Below are 13,328 nucleotides of genomic sequence, written 5' to 3'. Positions count from 1 at the left end.
AGGGGAGACCTCATCACTCTCTCCAACTCCCTGAAAGGAGGTTGGAGCCAGGGGGGGGTTGGGCTCTTTTCCCAGGCAACTCTCAGCAAGACAAGAGGGCACAAAAGGTCTCAAGTTGTGCCAGGGGAGGTTTAGGTTGGAGATGAGAAAGAATTTCTTTCTGGAGAGGGTGATCAGGCATTGGAATGGGCTGCCCAGGGAAGGAGTGGATTCTCTGTGTCTGGAGCTATTTCCAAAGAGCCTGGATGTGGCACTGAGTGCCATGGGCTGGGAACTGCAGCGGGAGTGGATCAAGGGTTGGACTTGATGATCTCTGAGGTCCCTTCCAACCCAGCCAGTTCTAGGATTCTATGACTCCATGTAACATTCCTATGGCAAGAGAAAAACGTGCAGGCTGGGGACTGACATTTAATTGTTGAGTTAAGACAGAGCAAAAAGAAAGCCTGAAGAGAGGGAAAGAAAAATAAACACCTTAACACAAGTCCAGCTGTGGAATAACCTCTTCCCCCTTTTACTTCCATGGCTATGCACTTACTCCAAGCTGCTGCAGAGTAGAAGAGGAAGGATTTTCTAGCTAATCCCTAATTATTTATGAAACATTAAGAAAACTTTATATTTTCTCTATTTTAAAATAAAATAAAGCACTTGGAAGTCACTGATTAAGCAGTGTAAGATATGGGAGAGCAAAGCCATGTCATATATAATGGGATATTATATATAATCGTTTATAAGCACAAGCTAACAGTGCTTGGACTAAAGCTCACATAATGCAAAATACTATCAAATAAACAAATACAAAAGAGAGCTGCCTAACTTCTTGAAAAGGGATTTATCAGCAGGGGAAGTTCTTGTTAATTGTTTCACTGGCAAAATGCTTTGGCTTTGGTTAAATCTTAATTACTGTACAGTAAAAGAGCACTATCTCTTTGGCTAAGAAACAGAAAACTGAAAACCCTTCCACATCATCCAAGATTCCAGCTTGCAAATCCTTCATATTTTCTAGCAAAAAGCAGGAATGGCCAGGAACTGGTATTTTTTAGTGCAAAACCTGTTTCTTCAGCTTTTCCTTTGCTATATTCTCTAATGAGTGCAAGGTTTTTTCACTCAGAAAAAACACATGAAATCAAACCACACCCCAAGTCTGTAACTCTCCAAGTGCAGCTTCAAATATCCCAGGCAAACCCCCTTCAACAAGGTCAGGATTTTTAAATAAATCCCTGAAATACCTGATAACCTCTCTGGAGTTCCAGCAGCAACTTCAGAAAGCAAATAGCAACTGAGTAAAGGATGGATAAACATCCTCCATCTGCCTCTCAACACAGGGGGATTTCACATAAAGGTTCCAATACCCAAGGATTTTTTAAATATATTTTTTTTTTAAGGAAGAGAACTGGAGATATTTGGTGTTCCAAGGTGAATTTTGGTGTAAATCAGATTTTTAGATAGATTTTCACAGTCACAGCAAGTGGACACCCTGCATTTAATCCTGTGGTTGACTTCATAGAATCATTAAGGTTGGAAAAGACCTCTAAGATCATCAAGTCCAATCTAGGTGGATATAATACAACATATAATTATACATGGTATAAAAACATATAATTTGTATTTCTTACTTTCATTTAATTATACTGTGTAATTAAATTTGTTTCAGGACAGAGAGAACTAAAATCTGCTGCATTCAATGTGCAGTTCAGCACTGATGGGCATGTTCAGTTCAGAGTTATTGCCCAGATGTTTCTCTGAGTGGTACACAAAAAAATCTGCCCATATTAGTTGCTTGTTTCTGGTTCTTTACAATAACTGACAGTGACTCATAATCCCTCATAATATCTTTAATAACACCAAATTTGGTGTAAACCTACACCAAGAGTTATTCAAACATATTAAAAGTCATCTCAGAAATGAAGCAAGTCTACTTCTGCCTAGAGAGAAATTCTCTCACTTGCTCATAAAAAGGTTTAAAAAATTACAAAGTTAATAAACACCAAGGTTTGCTCCTGCCAAAGAGAAGAATGGAATAATCTGGCAAACTGAGAAGGGTTGGCTTGGAAAAAAAGCAAGTAGATGATACAATTTTTAGACTGATTTGAAGAGAGAGGCCAATTTCCCATGGACTTTGATGAAATAAGGATGATGAACTATGAACAAGTTCATAGAATCATAGAATCATAGACTTAGCCGGGTTGGAAGGGACCTCAGAGATCATCTAGTCCAACCCTTGACCCACCGGAGCAGTTGCTAGACCATGGCACTGAGTGCCACATCCAGTCTTTTTTTAAATGTCTCCAGGGACGGAGAATCTACCACCTCACCAGGCAGTCCATTCCATAGCCTGATCACCCTCTCCGTGAAGAAATTCTTTCTAATATCTAAACTAAACCTCCCCTGGCACAACTTAAGACTGTGTCCTCTTGTCTTGTTGAAGGTCGTCTGTGAAAAGAGTCCAGTTCCCACCTCGCTACAGCCTCCTTTCAGGGAGTTGTAGACAGCAATGAGGTCTCCCCTGAGCCTCCTCTTCTCCAGGCTGAACAGCCCCAGCTCCCTCAGCCTCTCCTCATAGGGTCTGTGCTCGAGTCCCTTCACCAGCCTGGTTGCCCTCCTTTGGACCTGTTCCAGGACCTCTACATCCTTCTTAAACTGAGGGGCCCAGAACTGGACACAGGACTCAAGCTGTGGCCTCACCAGAGCTGAGTACAGGGGAAGAATCACCTCCCTGGACCTGCTGGTGACGCTGTTTCTGATACAGCCCAGGATGCCATTGGCCTTCTTGGCCACCTGGGCACACTGCTGGCTCATGGTCACCTTCCTGTCAATCCAGACTCCCAGGTCCCTCTCTGTCTGGCTGCTCTCCAACCACTCTGTGCCCAGCCTGGAGCTCCCCATGGGGTTGTTGTGGCCAAAGTGCAGGACCCGGCACTTGGAATGTTGAACCTCATCCCGTTGGAATCGGCCCAGCTCTCTAGTCTGTTCAGGTCCCTCTGCAGAGCCCTCCTGCCTTCGAGTTGGTCCACACTTCCTCCCAGCTTGGTGTCATCTGCAAATTTGCTGATGATGGACTCAATCCCTTCGTCTAAGTCGTCGATAAAGATATTAAACAGAACTGGGCCCAACACTGATCCCTGGGGGACACCAGTTACTCTGGATATATTTGCTGACTGCTTTGGTATGACAACAGCAAGGAATAATTCCAGTGAGTAAATGTGAATGGCTTTAAACTGCTGAGAAAAAGGAGCCTTCATTTCTCTGACAGCATCCCAGGCCCTCTGGTTACACACACACACTCCCAAGTCCAAGACTTCAGTCAGTGGCAAATCAATAAAAGAGGATCTACAAGATACATTCTTTTGATAGAGGGTAAGAAATTCTTTTCTAATTTATTGCAGGGAATAAACAAAGCATCTGAATGCATGAAACCAAAACGTATCTGTTTGACTGACCTTGGAGCTGACGTCCTTTGTACAAATCCTTTGTCTTGGTAGGGTGAGCTCTGGCACTGTTATCACACTTGGGTTGTTCATACCTAAAGAACAAACAGAAGAAAAAGCAGTCGTTTGTTTCAGAACAAATTTATTTCCAACTTTCTAGTCTAAATTAAATTTGTCTTTTCTTTTAGTCAGGGAACAAGCTTGGTTTGCATTCAGAAGGGGTGATACAAATCCATCTGCCTATTTTCCACTATTGATATAAAATTAAACATTTCCACTATTGATATTAAATGAAAAAAAAATATTATCTATTCCAAATCCCATTCTACAGGGAGGAAAAGTAAAGAAGAAGAAAACTGTGGGGGATTTGGCTTGAAAAAAACCATAAAAAACCCCACATAACCAAACCCAAAGTCTCTCCTTCCACCTCCCAAGACCCATAACCAATGATGAATTCTGACCCAGCACTGACATCAGGACAGATGAAGCAGAGAGAACCAATTTCCAAATCACAGCAAGAGCTACTCCTGCAGCTCTAAAGCCCTGTATCATCTCCATGAAAAAGAAGTTGGTTTACAAAAGGACTAACCATGGCCATTTTACCAAGAGCAAATGGTTTCCAGAAGGAAGGGAGTGGGGTTAGAACAGCTTAAAATGGATTGGAAAAACCCACTGAGTCTCCACCTGCTACTGGAATATTCTTTTTGAGTTTGCTCAGAAGGAGGGAGGGAGAAACTCTGTGCTATTTGGTTTTTATACCAAACATGGACTTAAACTCCACTTCAAGACTGGGAAGTATGGGAGCATCTGCTGCTTAAACCCTCTTTTCTTTTTCTTTTATTTTTTTTTTAACAGTCCCACTAAAGTAGCTTGAAGCTGAAGTGTGTAACATTGCAGAGAAAGTTTCAAATCTCCTTTAGCACCAGGATTTGGGGGCAGATCCAAGTGTTTCACACACACACCTGCTCACAGGATCTGGGTTCTTTTGTATTCCATATAACTGCTCATCTTCCTTTGAAATTCTCCTGCTCCAGAGTTCCCCAAACAGACATTTATTGAGTAGCATGCTAAAATGTCTAATTAAAGTATATTAATCCACATTTTTGGAAGAAAATCTTTTTTAAAAGCAGTCATTAAATGGTGGCTATGCCTTGGGCCCAGGCCAGCCTGCCCCTAAGCAAATTACCAAAGCACTTTCAGCTTAATTACCAGGTGGAATGGAAAAAAAAAATGCAAAGCTTTTTCCCCTTGGAGTCTTTCATTTATTTCCACCTCATCAAATGAACCCATCATCCACTGGCCCATCAAATTTTGGCTGCTGCAAGAAGGCAAAGTGTTGTTTCACAGACCTGGGAGATCTACGGCCACTTTTTTCCCCCCAAAATAAAGAATTGCAGGAATAGAAGCTGCTTTGATAACATAGCTTGAATTCAGACAGCTGAGGGATGAGCACTTCAATCAGCTGAGAAAAGGGTGAAAAGGGAATCTCTGAGCAAGATTCACTGATGCAGCAGCTCACAACAAGCCTGGTCCCCAGTTAATCTGATGGCTAACTGCTTCTATTTTATTTTTTTTTTTTTTTTTGGCCTCCACTCTTCCACCTTTTTTAGCTTCTATTTTTGTTCTCTACACGTGCACAAACCAAATTTTTGAAAGCCAAATAGAGGTTAAAATGATGAACCGTGAAAAATCCATCTTTAGCTCTTGAAAGCAACCAAAGAAAGATGAAACAAATCATCACAAATTTACCAGCCAGGCACAGCCATGCTAAGAGCTGATAAGAAAACCACCCTTGCCTCAGTTTTCATGGGGAAAGAGTGAGAAAAGGGAGAGGGTGTCAGGATGGAGCACTGGCAAGGTTAAAAATAAGGGTGCCAAAAGACATCCTAAGTTACTCTTTTGAATTTTAAATGGGACAGAATCCTTAGCAATGAACCTGTACCTAAGCTGGCAAGAGTTTCTGAGGTTGCTTTATACCCCCAGGAACCACTGAGATTCCCTGAGGTGCCCAAAGCAGAAGAGGATGGGGAGTTCCCCAGGAATCCAGCAGTAGGGATGGGTCCAGCCTCCTGAAGTAGCAGGTTTATGCTGGGTTTTAAGTTCAGAGAATCTTTTGCAAGAGGATTGGGCCTTATTTTACCCATGACCTGAGCTGCTAAAAAGTCCTCTGTGAGACCATGGGCTTCCAAACCTCCTGAGAGTCTCAGCACCTTGGGCAGGAGGCACTGGGACCTAACTTGTGAGGAGCAACTTGACAGAATTTCAGGGTTTTTTACGCTTGGATGTGTCAACTTCACCTGTTTCTGGTGAGTTTTGTGTTCTTCAAGGTCCTAGAATGGTGCTACATTCAAGTATATTTATTTTAACTCTAGAAGTCCATGTAGGTTTTTCTAGAAAACCTTCACAGACAAAGGATTTCTCTCTGCTTCAGATGCCAGGACAGTTGGAAGGCCCATGAGTATTAATATTTTAAATCAGAGAAGAGTAGATTTAGGTTGGATGTTAGGAAATGTTCCTTCACCAATATAACACTTCACTTACACACTTGGCTTATAGTGTTTTGGTTTTGGGTTTTTTTTCACAAACCTTATGCAAAACATACATTGACTTAATCTTGAAAAGATTTATGATTTCAGCAAGATAGTGAGAGCAGCATTATATTAGCTTGTATAGCATCCCTTTCATGGCCAAGCCTCAATAACCAGCCTAAAAAACTTTTTTTTGATACTTGCTTTGCTTCCATCTGCTCTGTGTGGCCAACAGAGCCTGACCATGTATCCACCTCAGCTGAGGCAACTGAACTCCAGACTTCTTTTAATAACACACTGAAAGGGCATTTCCTTTCCCTGGTTTCCCAAGTTTTTCCATCACAACAAGTCACATGAACCAGCTGAGGAGGTTGCTGGAAAAATAACTGAACATTTCTGAGGCTGGGTTGGTTCCTGTCATAGCCCATCTGACCTGAGGCTTCTATACCCAGGCTAAGGAGTGTGAGGTCCCCTCTGGGCTTACTGGTTATTTGCTCCAAGCCTTGGCTTCCCAGCACAAAATAGAATCATGGAATGGTTGAGCTAGGAAGGGAGCTCAGAGCTCATCTCCTCCATGTGCAGGGACACCTCTCATCCAGCCAACGTTGCTCCAAGCCTCATCCAACCTGGCCCTGGATTTTCAGGACACTTGAAACAAGAACAGAGACCCTGTGAGACTGTTTCAGAAAGAAGTGTGCAAGATACAATAGTGCTGCAAAAGGATGTCTCTTGCCTAATGAGAAAGATAGAATTTATCTGTGATGCTTTGGTGTGAACTGCTTGCTGGAAAATAAGCAAATATCATTGTGTCAGAGAATCATGGGATGGCTGTGGTTGGAAGGGAGCTCAGAGATCATCTCCAGCCTCATGTCCATGGGCAGGGACACCTCTCATCCAGCCCAGGTTGCTCCAAGCCTTGGTTTCCCAGCACAAATTAGAATCATAGAATCATGGAACGGCTGAGGTTGGAAGGGAGCTCAGAGCTCATCTCTTCCAAGCTCTCATCCAGCCCAGGCTGCTCCAAGCCTCATCCAACCTGGCCTTCAACACCTCCAGGGAGGGGACAGCCACAGCTTCTCTGGGCAATCTGTTCCAGAGTCTCAGCACCCTCCTGCTGAAGAACTTCTTCCTAACATCCCATCTAAACCTCTTCTCCTTCAGTTTCAATCCATTTCCCCTTGTCCTGCCACTGGACACCCTTAGGAAAAGTCCCTCTGCAGCCTTCCTGGAGGTTCCCTTCAGGAATTGGAAGGCAGCTCTAAGGTCCCCCTGGAGTCTTCTCCAGGCTGAACAATCCCAGCTCCTCAGCCTCTCTCCATAGCAGAGCTGCTCCAGCCCCTGGATCATCTTCCAATAAATCTGTGTCCTCCTTACGATAGGGACACCAGAACTTAATGCACTATTAGAGGTGATGTTCCCCAAGTGCAGAGTAGAGGGGGAGATTCACCTCTCTGGATCTGCTGGCCTTGCAGAAAATATCTCAGAGCCTTTAAAAAATGCTGCTTGTAAGGACTTGACCAGAGACACTGAGGGATTGTCTGTGCCCACCATAACATCCTTGCATAAGCAGAGTGAGACTTTGGTCACACTGGAAGCTAAAAGGGTTTAAAATCTTTGCCCTCACTGAACAAACTTTGTTGCTGCATCCCTAAAGCTTCAAGAAATCCATTTCCCAAATCTTGATGTCATTTCTGGTAGAGCAAAGAGATGGGAACAATACAGAAAGTGAAAAACAGAAAAGTGAAAAGGAAGACTGGGACATGGCAGTGTTCAAAATATCTCCCCCCATCTTCACAGTGGAAGAAGCATCAATGAGAGGAGCAACCTCCCTGCCAGCACAGGAACACTCAGCCACCTTTTTACTCCAGCTTTGAGCTCTGGATGTGTCCCCTTACCTGGTTGATGTGCCAGGGATGGGACGTCCTGTGTCCACCAGAACACACCAGCAGTAACCAGTGGAAGGGTGGCACTGCACTGGTTTGTAGAGGCCCCCCTGAGCACACTCTGGGATGAAGACGTTGTCTTTCTGGGGCTGTTTGGCTTCCTCCAGGGCTGACTGAAGTTCTTGATCACATGATGATGCTTTTGGAAGGAAAAAAACAAAACAGAAACAAAGACAATGCTGAAGAAAATTTAGATTTTTCTGTCAGTCTTCCAGTGTGTGGAAGGATTGGATTTTTTGAAGTTTTTTTTGAAGAGGAGTGCCTGGAGCTCAAATCCCAGCTTTATGGTGTGTTTATCCCACATTTATGGTGTGTGCTTTTAGGAAGTTCAGTCTCCTTTGTGTGCAGCTGCTTTAAAACACACTCCAAATGACACTTCACCTCCTGTCCTCCACTAGATTTAACCTATGGATAACCAAACACTGTCTCTGCCACCTTAAAACAAATCCTCACCCACTCCACAGTCACCAAACTACTCTTTTTTCTTTTTTTTTTCCAGAGAAAACAGGAAATACCCAGCTTTTTATCATTCCTCATATTAATTATTCATCTTGATACCATTCAGATCTTCAGCCTGAAGGTTTAGATGGTGAGATGTCCAACCTGAAGGCCAAGTTGGATAGGAGCACCCTGGGCTGTGGGAGGTGTCTCTACCCATGGAATTGGGTTGGACACGGATGAGCTTTAAGGTCCCTTCCAACTCTGGCTATTCCATGATGCAAATTCTGCTTTTTCTTTCCAGTTTTGGAATAACCACTTCAGAGAAGTGAAAATCCTTCCACCTTCTTTTCTGGTGATTCTGGAACTGGCAATGTACCCATTGCTCTGGACCCCAAAGACCCAGAAGATAAATTAATACATTTTTATCTCAGCATAAACAATACATCCCAGATCTTTTCTGGATGTGAGAAAAGCTTTCATGTCCACACATTCCAAGTTCTTCCATGGAACTATGACCTAGGGGACATCCAACAGAAACCTCATGCCTGAGAAAGACATTTTGATCAGTAAAAAACCACCCCTGCTAAGGATTTTTTTTTTTTTTTCACTACTAAGATAGGGTTTGTGGCACTGCAGAGATAACAAAGGAGAAACTATTTACCCAAGCCATTATTTCTCCAGGAGCTTTCAAGTCAGTCTCCTACCATGGGAAGTTGAGATAACTAATAAAGTGGTTTCTATACAACTCTCAAATTAATCTAGTGAAAAAAAAATATTTGAAAAGAAAAGATGGGTATAACTATAAGAACTCTACAAAGATACAGACAAAGATTTCAAGTTGCTGGAACTTCAATCAATATAAATTTTCTCCAGTTAAAGAAAGAACAGTTTGCTATTATAAATAATTGCAGTAATAATAATAAAATATTAGTAGTAATAGTAATAAAAATAATAATAATCTGGGTAGGATTTGCTCTTCTTTCAAGCCAGTTAAAGACCAGTGACACAAACACTCTCCCAATCTCTACCAAGATTTACCTTTTGATTTCTCCCAGTTCAGACCACAGAAGGACAAGCAGAATCCTGACTGGATTTCCTAGTGCATTTCTAATGAGCCTCAGCTTCAGTCTGATCTATTTATTCTATAAATTCTATTATAAATTCCTTTTTTTAATTATAAATTCTATTTATTCTATATTCAGTCTAATCTAATTTATTTTTATCCACAGGTTCAGGAAATATTTTGCAAACAGTAGGTAAAAACTAGTGCAGGATGTCACCAGTGATGTCCAGAATGCTCCTTCCACTCAGGAAGATTTTTGTGGCAGGGGAAAGGTGGCAAGAAATCCTAGAATCCTAGAACTGGCTGGGTTGGAAGGGACCTCAGAGATCATCAAGTCCAACCCTTGATCCACTCCCGCTGCAGTTCCCAGCCCATGGCACTCAGTGCCACATCCAGGCTCTTTGGAAAGATCTCCAGACACGGAGAATCCACTACTTCCCTGGGCAGCCCATTCCAATGCCTGAGCACCCTCTCCAGAAAGAAATTCTTTCTCATCTCCAACCTAAACCTCCCCTGGCACAACTTGAGACCTTTTGTGCCCTCTTGTCTTGCTGAGAGTTGCCTGGGAAAAGAGCCCAACCCCCCCCTGGCTCCAACCTCCTTTCAGGGAGTTGCAGAGAGTGATGAGGTCTCCCCTGAGCCTCCTCTTCTCCAGCCTCAACACCCCCAGCTCCCTCAGCCCTTCCTCACAGCACTTGTGCTGGATCCCTTCACAGCCTCCTTGCTCTTCTCTGGACCTGCTCCAGCACCTCAAGCTCCTTCCTGAACTTCCTGAGGGGCCCAGAACTGGACACAGGACTCAAGCTGTGGCCTCCCCAGAGCTGAGCACAGGGGCAGAATCCCTTCCCTGGACCTGCTGGCCACGCTCTTCCTGAGCCAGCCCAGGATGCCATTGGCCTTCTTGGCCACCTGGGCACACTGCTGGCTCATGGTCACCTTCCTGGCAATCCAGACTCCCAGGTCCCTCTCTGTCTGGCTGCTCTCCAACCACTCTGTGCCCAGCCTGGAGCTCCCCATGGGGTTGTTGTGGCCAAAGTGCAGGACCCGGCACTTGGAATGTTGAACCTCATCCCATTGGAATCAGCCCAACTCTCCAGTCTAATGAAATGAAAGAGCTCCGTACTATACATGGGACACAGTTCCAGCTGAAACGAGGCTTGGGGGCCAAAATTGTGTCTTTTGTTCCAATCCACAGATAAGGTTTAAAAAACCAGCATATCACTTGCTAACTTGATTACAAGGCATAGATGGAGTGGGATTTTTTCAGTCCTTTGGCTGATTTTTTTTCCCATGTTATTTCATTATTCAATATTCAGTAGTTGAGCAGGACATGTAGATAAATTGATTTATATTGCATGGGTTTGTCTTGGTCTATCCAGTGACATACTCAGAGATTGAATACCTCTCAAAGCACCAGGGTTTAGCTAATTAGTTGTAGTTAAAGAACCAGTGAAGTGAAGCCAGAGAGGCTGCTTAAAAAAAAAAAAAATAAAGAAAAAGGAAATAGCTAATTGTTTGCATATTAAAACTTTCACAGAAATAGCTATGGTTTCACAAATTAGAAATCCATCACCAACATCCTCTAGAAGCAGCCAAAATAAATCTTTCCCTCAGTGGATCTGGATGCTGATGCTGATTATCAGGTTCCAAGGTACAGCAGCCCTGGGAAACACATCCCTTAGCTCACACCTTAACTTTTTATGTTTTGTATGTAATCAAACCAAAAGTAGCAAGCAGGGTGAAGCAGCTGCAGGAAGAGGGAGGAAATCATAATGCCTCTTTAAAGTCCAATAAATTCTTTTCTCATTCATCCTGATGAACCTTGAGACCACTCCATCAGCTACTGAAGCATTCCCTGGGTTTATATCCTTGTAACTAGTAGGATAACCCAGCAAAGTGCAGGAATTTCCACCTCTCACAGCCCTGGGGGTTTTCATGCTCTTAATTTCATTTTAAAAATACTTTAGCCTTTGGAGACTGCACAGTCAGGTCAGAGGATCCTGGTTTGGGTTGGAAGGGACCTTAAGCATCATTTAGTTCCATCCAGATGGATAAAACCCAACAGCAGAGAGAGGGGGTGATGGAGAATTCCCAATGGAGATCTGGACTGTATCAGCAGTGAGCAGAAGCTTCACCACCTGATTTCTGAACAGTTTTCTTTATTATTTATTTAATAAAAATATTTTCTTATTATTTCTTTCAGTACTAAAAAAAAAACAGCCAAGGGCTGCCTTGAAACCCGTGGAGTCCTGGTCCAGTGGCAGAGACCCAAATAAATGGGCTTGCCAAGGCAAGGTTTTCTACAAGTTACAGCTCAAGCCATAAATTTGCCTCCTGTGCACCAGGTCAGGGCTTCTTCAGGTCCTTTTCCTCCCTTCTGAGTGGATCTGAATCCCAGAGGCAGAGGGAAGAAGTGTTGTGGGAGAGATGCCAAAGGAGGGCTGGAAATGTGGCTTTAGGAGTGGCAGTCAGGAAAAGGCTGGAATTTAGGATTGCAAGTGGGAATGGACTCAGGACAGCAATCAGAGGGAAGATGAAAGATAAAAATTCTTCTTCTTTGTGGCAAAAGGATGAAAAACAGGAAGGAAAATAACCACAGCAGGATGCATACCAAATGCTAAGGTAGAAGTCCTGTAAGGTGAAATACAGCATCTTCTGTCAATGCAAAAGATATTCCAGCTATAGACCAAAGCTGTGAATAAACTACAGGTTTTATATAAAATCTTCACTCAGTCCTTGTTGTCACTGAGGAATTCTCTCTTAAAGAACCAGCTGCATTTCAAGCTTCAAGTTAATTTACAGGAACAGCAGAACACCTAAAGAGCAGTAGGATTCAAGTCTATACATTATATATAAGTTTATATTGTATCTATTATAAATAAACTCTTATTTAAGAAAAACTCAAGTTAGTCATCTCTGATGGGTTTCCTAATTCAGTGATGTTCACTGGGGATCTCCTGGAGGAGAAAAGAATCCTAGAATCCTAGAATGGGCTGGGTTGGAAGGGACCTCAGAGATCATCAAGTCCAACCCTTGATCCACTCCCGCTGCAGTTCCCAGCCCATGGCACTCAGTGCCACATCCAGGCTCTTTGGAAATATCTCCAGACACGGAGAATCCACTACTTCCCTGGGCAGCCCATTCCAATGCCTGATCACCCTCTCCAGAAAGAAATTCTTTCTCATCTCCAACCTAAACCTCCCCTGGCACAACTTGAGACCTTTTGTGCCCTCTTGTCTTGCTGAGAGTTGCCTGGGAAAAGAGCCCAACCCCCCCTGGCTCCAACCTCCTTTCAGGGAGTTGGAGAGAGTGATGAGGTCTCCCCTGAGCCTCCTCTTCTCCAGCCTCAACACCCCCAGCTCCCTCAGCCCTTCCTCACAGCACTTGTGCTGGATCCCTTCACAGCCTCCTTGCTCTTCTCTGGACCTGCTCCAGCACCTCAAGCTCCTTCCTGAACTTCCTGAGGGGCCCAGAACTGGACACAGGACTCAAGCTGTGGCCTCCCCAGAGCTGAGCACAGGGGCAGAATCCCTTCCCTGGACCTGCTGGCCACGCTGTTCCTCAGCCAGCCCAGGATGCCATTGGCCTTCTTGGCCACCTGTGCACACTGCTGGCTCATGGTCACCTTCCTGTCAATCCAGACTCCCAGGTCCCTCTCTGGCTGCTCTCCAACCACTCTGTGCCCAGCCTGGAGCTCCCCATGGGGTTGTTGTGGCCAAAGTGCAGGACCCGGCACTTGGAATGTTGAACCTCATCCCCTTGGGATCATCCCAACTCTCCAGTCTGTCCAGGTCCCTCTGCAGAGCCCTCCTGCCTTCCAGCTGATCCACACTCCCCCCAGCTTAGTGTCATCTGTGAATTTGCTGATGATGGACTCAATCCCCTCATCTAAATCGTCAATAAAGATATTGAACAGAACTGGGCCCAA

General features: G+C 44.0%; 1 protein-coding gene across 6 annotated transcripts in view; it reads right to left on the bottom strand.

The window, feature by feature from the left end:
• The window catches only part of SMOC2 (SPARC related modular calcium binding 2), a 156,414-nt gene that overhangs the window by 42,295 nt on the left and 100,791 nt on the right, over positions 1 to 13,328 (bottom strand). For all 6 annotated transcript variants that reach the window (XM_030448386.1, XM_030448388.1, XM_030448391.1 and 3 more), the window contains exons 8-9: positions 7,849 to 8,035; positions 3,438 to 3,520 (exon numbers count right to left, since the gene is read on the bottom strand). In XM_030448386.1, the coding sequence (XP_030304246.1) occupies positions 3,438 to 3,520; positions 7,849 to 8,035 (270 nt within the window). The remainder of the gene's footprint in view (positions 1 to 3,437; positions 3,521 to 7,848; positions 8,036 to 13,328) is intronic.

The sequence above is a fragment of the Calypte anna genome, chromosome 3 (assembly GCF_003957555.1).
Source record: "Calypte anna isolate BGI_N300 chromosome 3, bCalAnn1_v1.p, whole genome shotgun sequence".
Taxonomy (NCBI): Eukaryota; Metazoa; Chordata; class Aves; order Apodiformes; family Trochilidae; genus Calypte; species Calypte anna.
The sequence above is the reverse complement of the archived record's forward strand: the minus strand, read 5'-3'. Positions and strand labels throughout refer to the sequence as shown.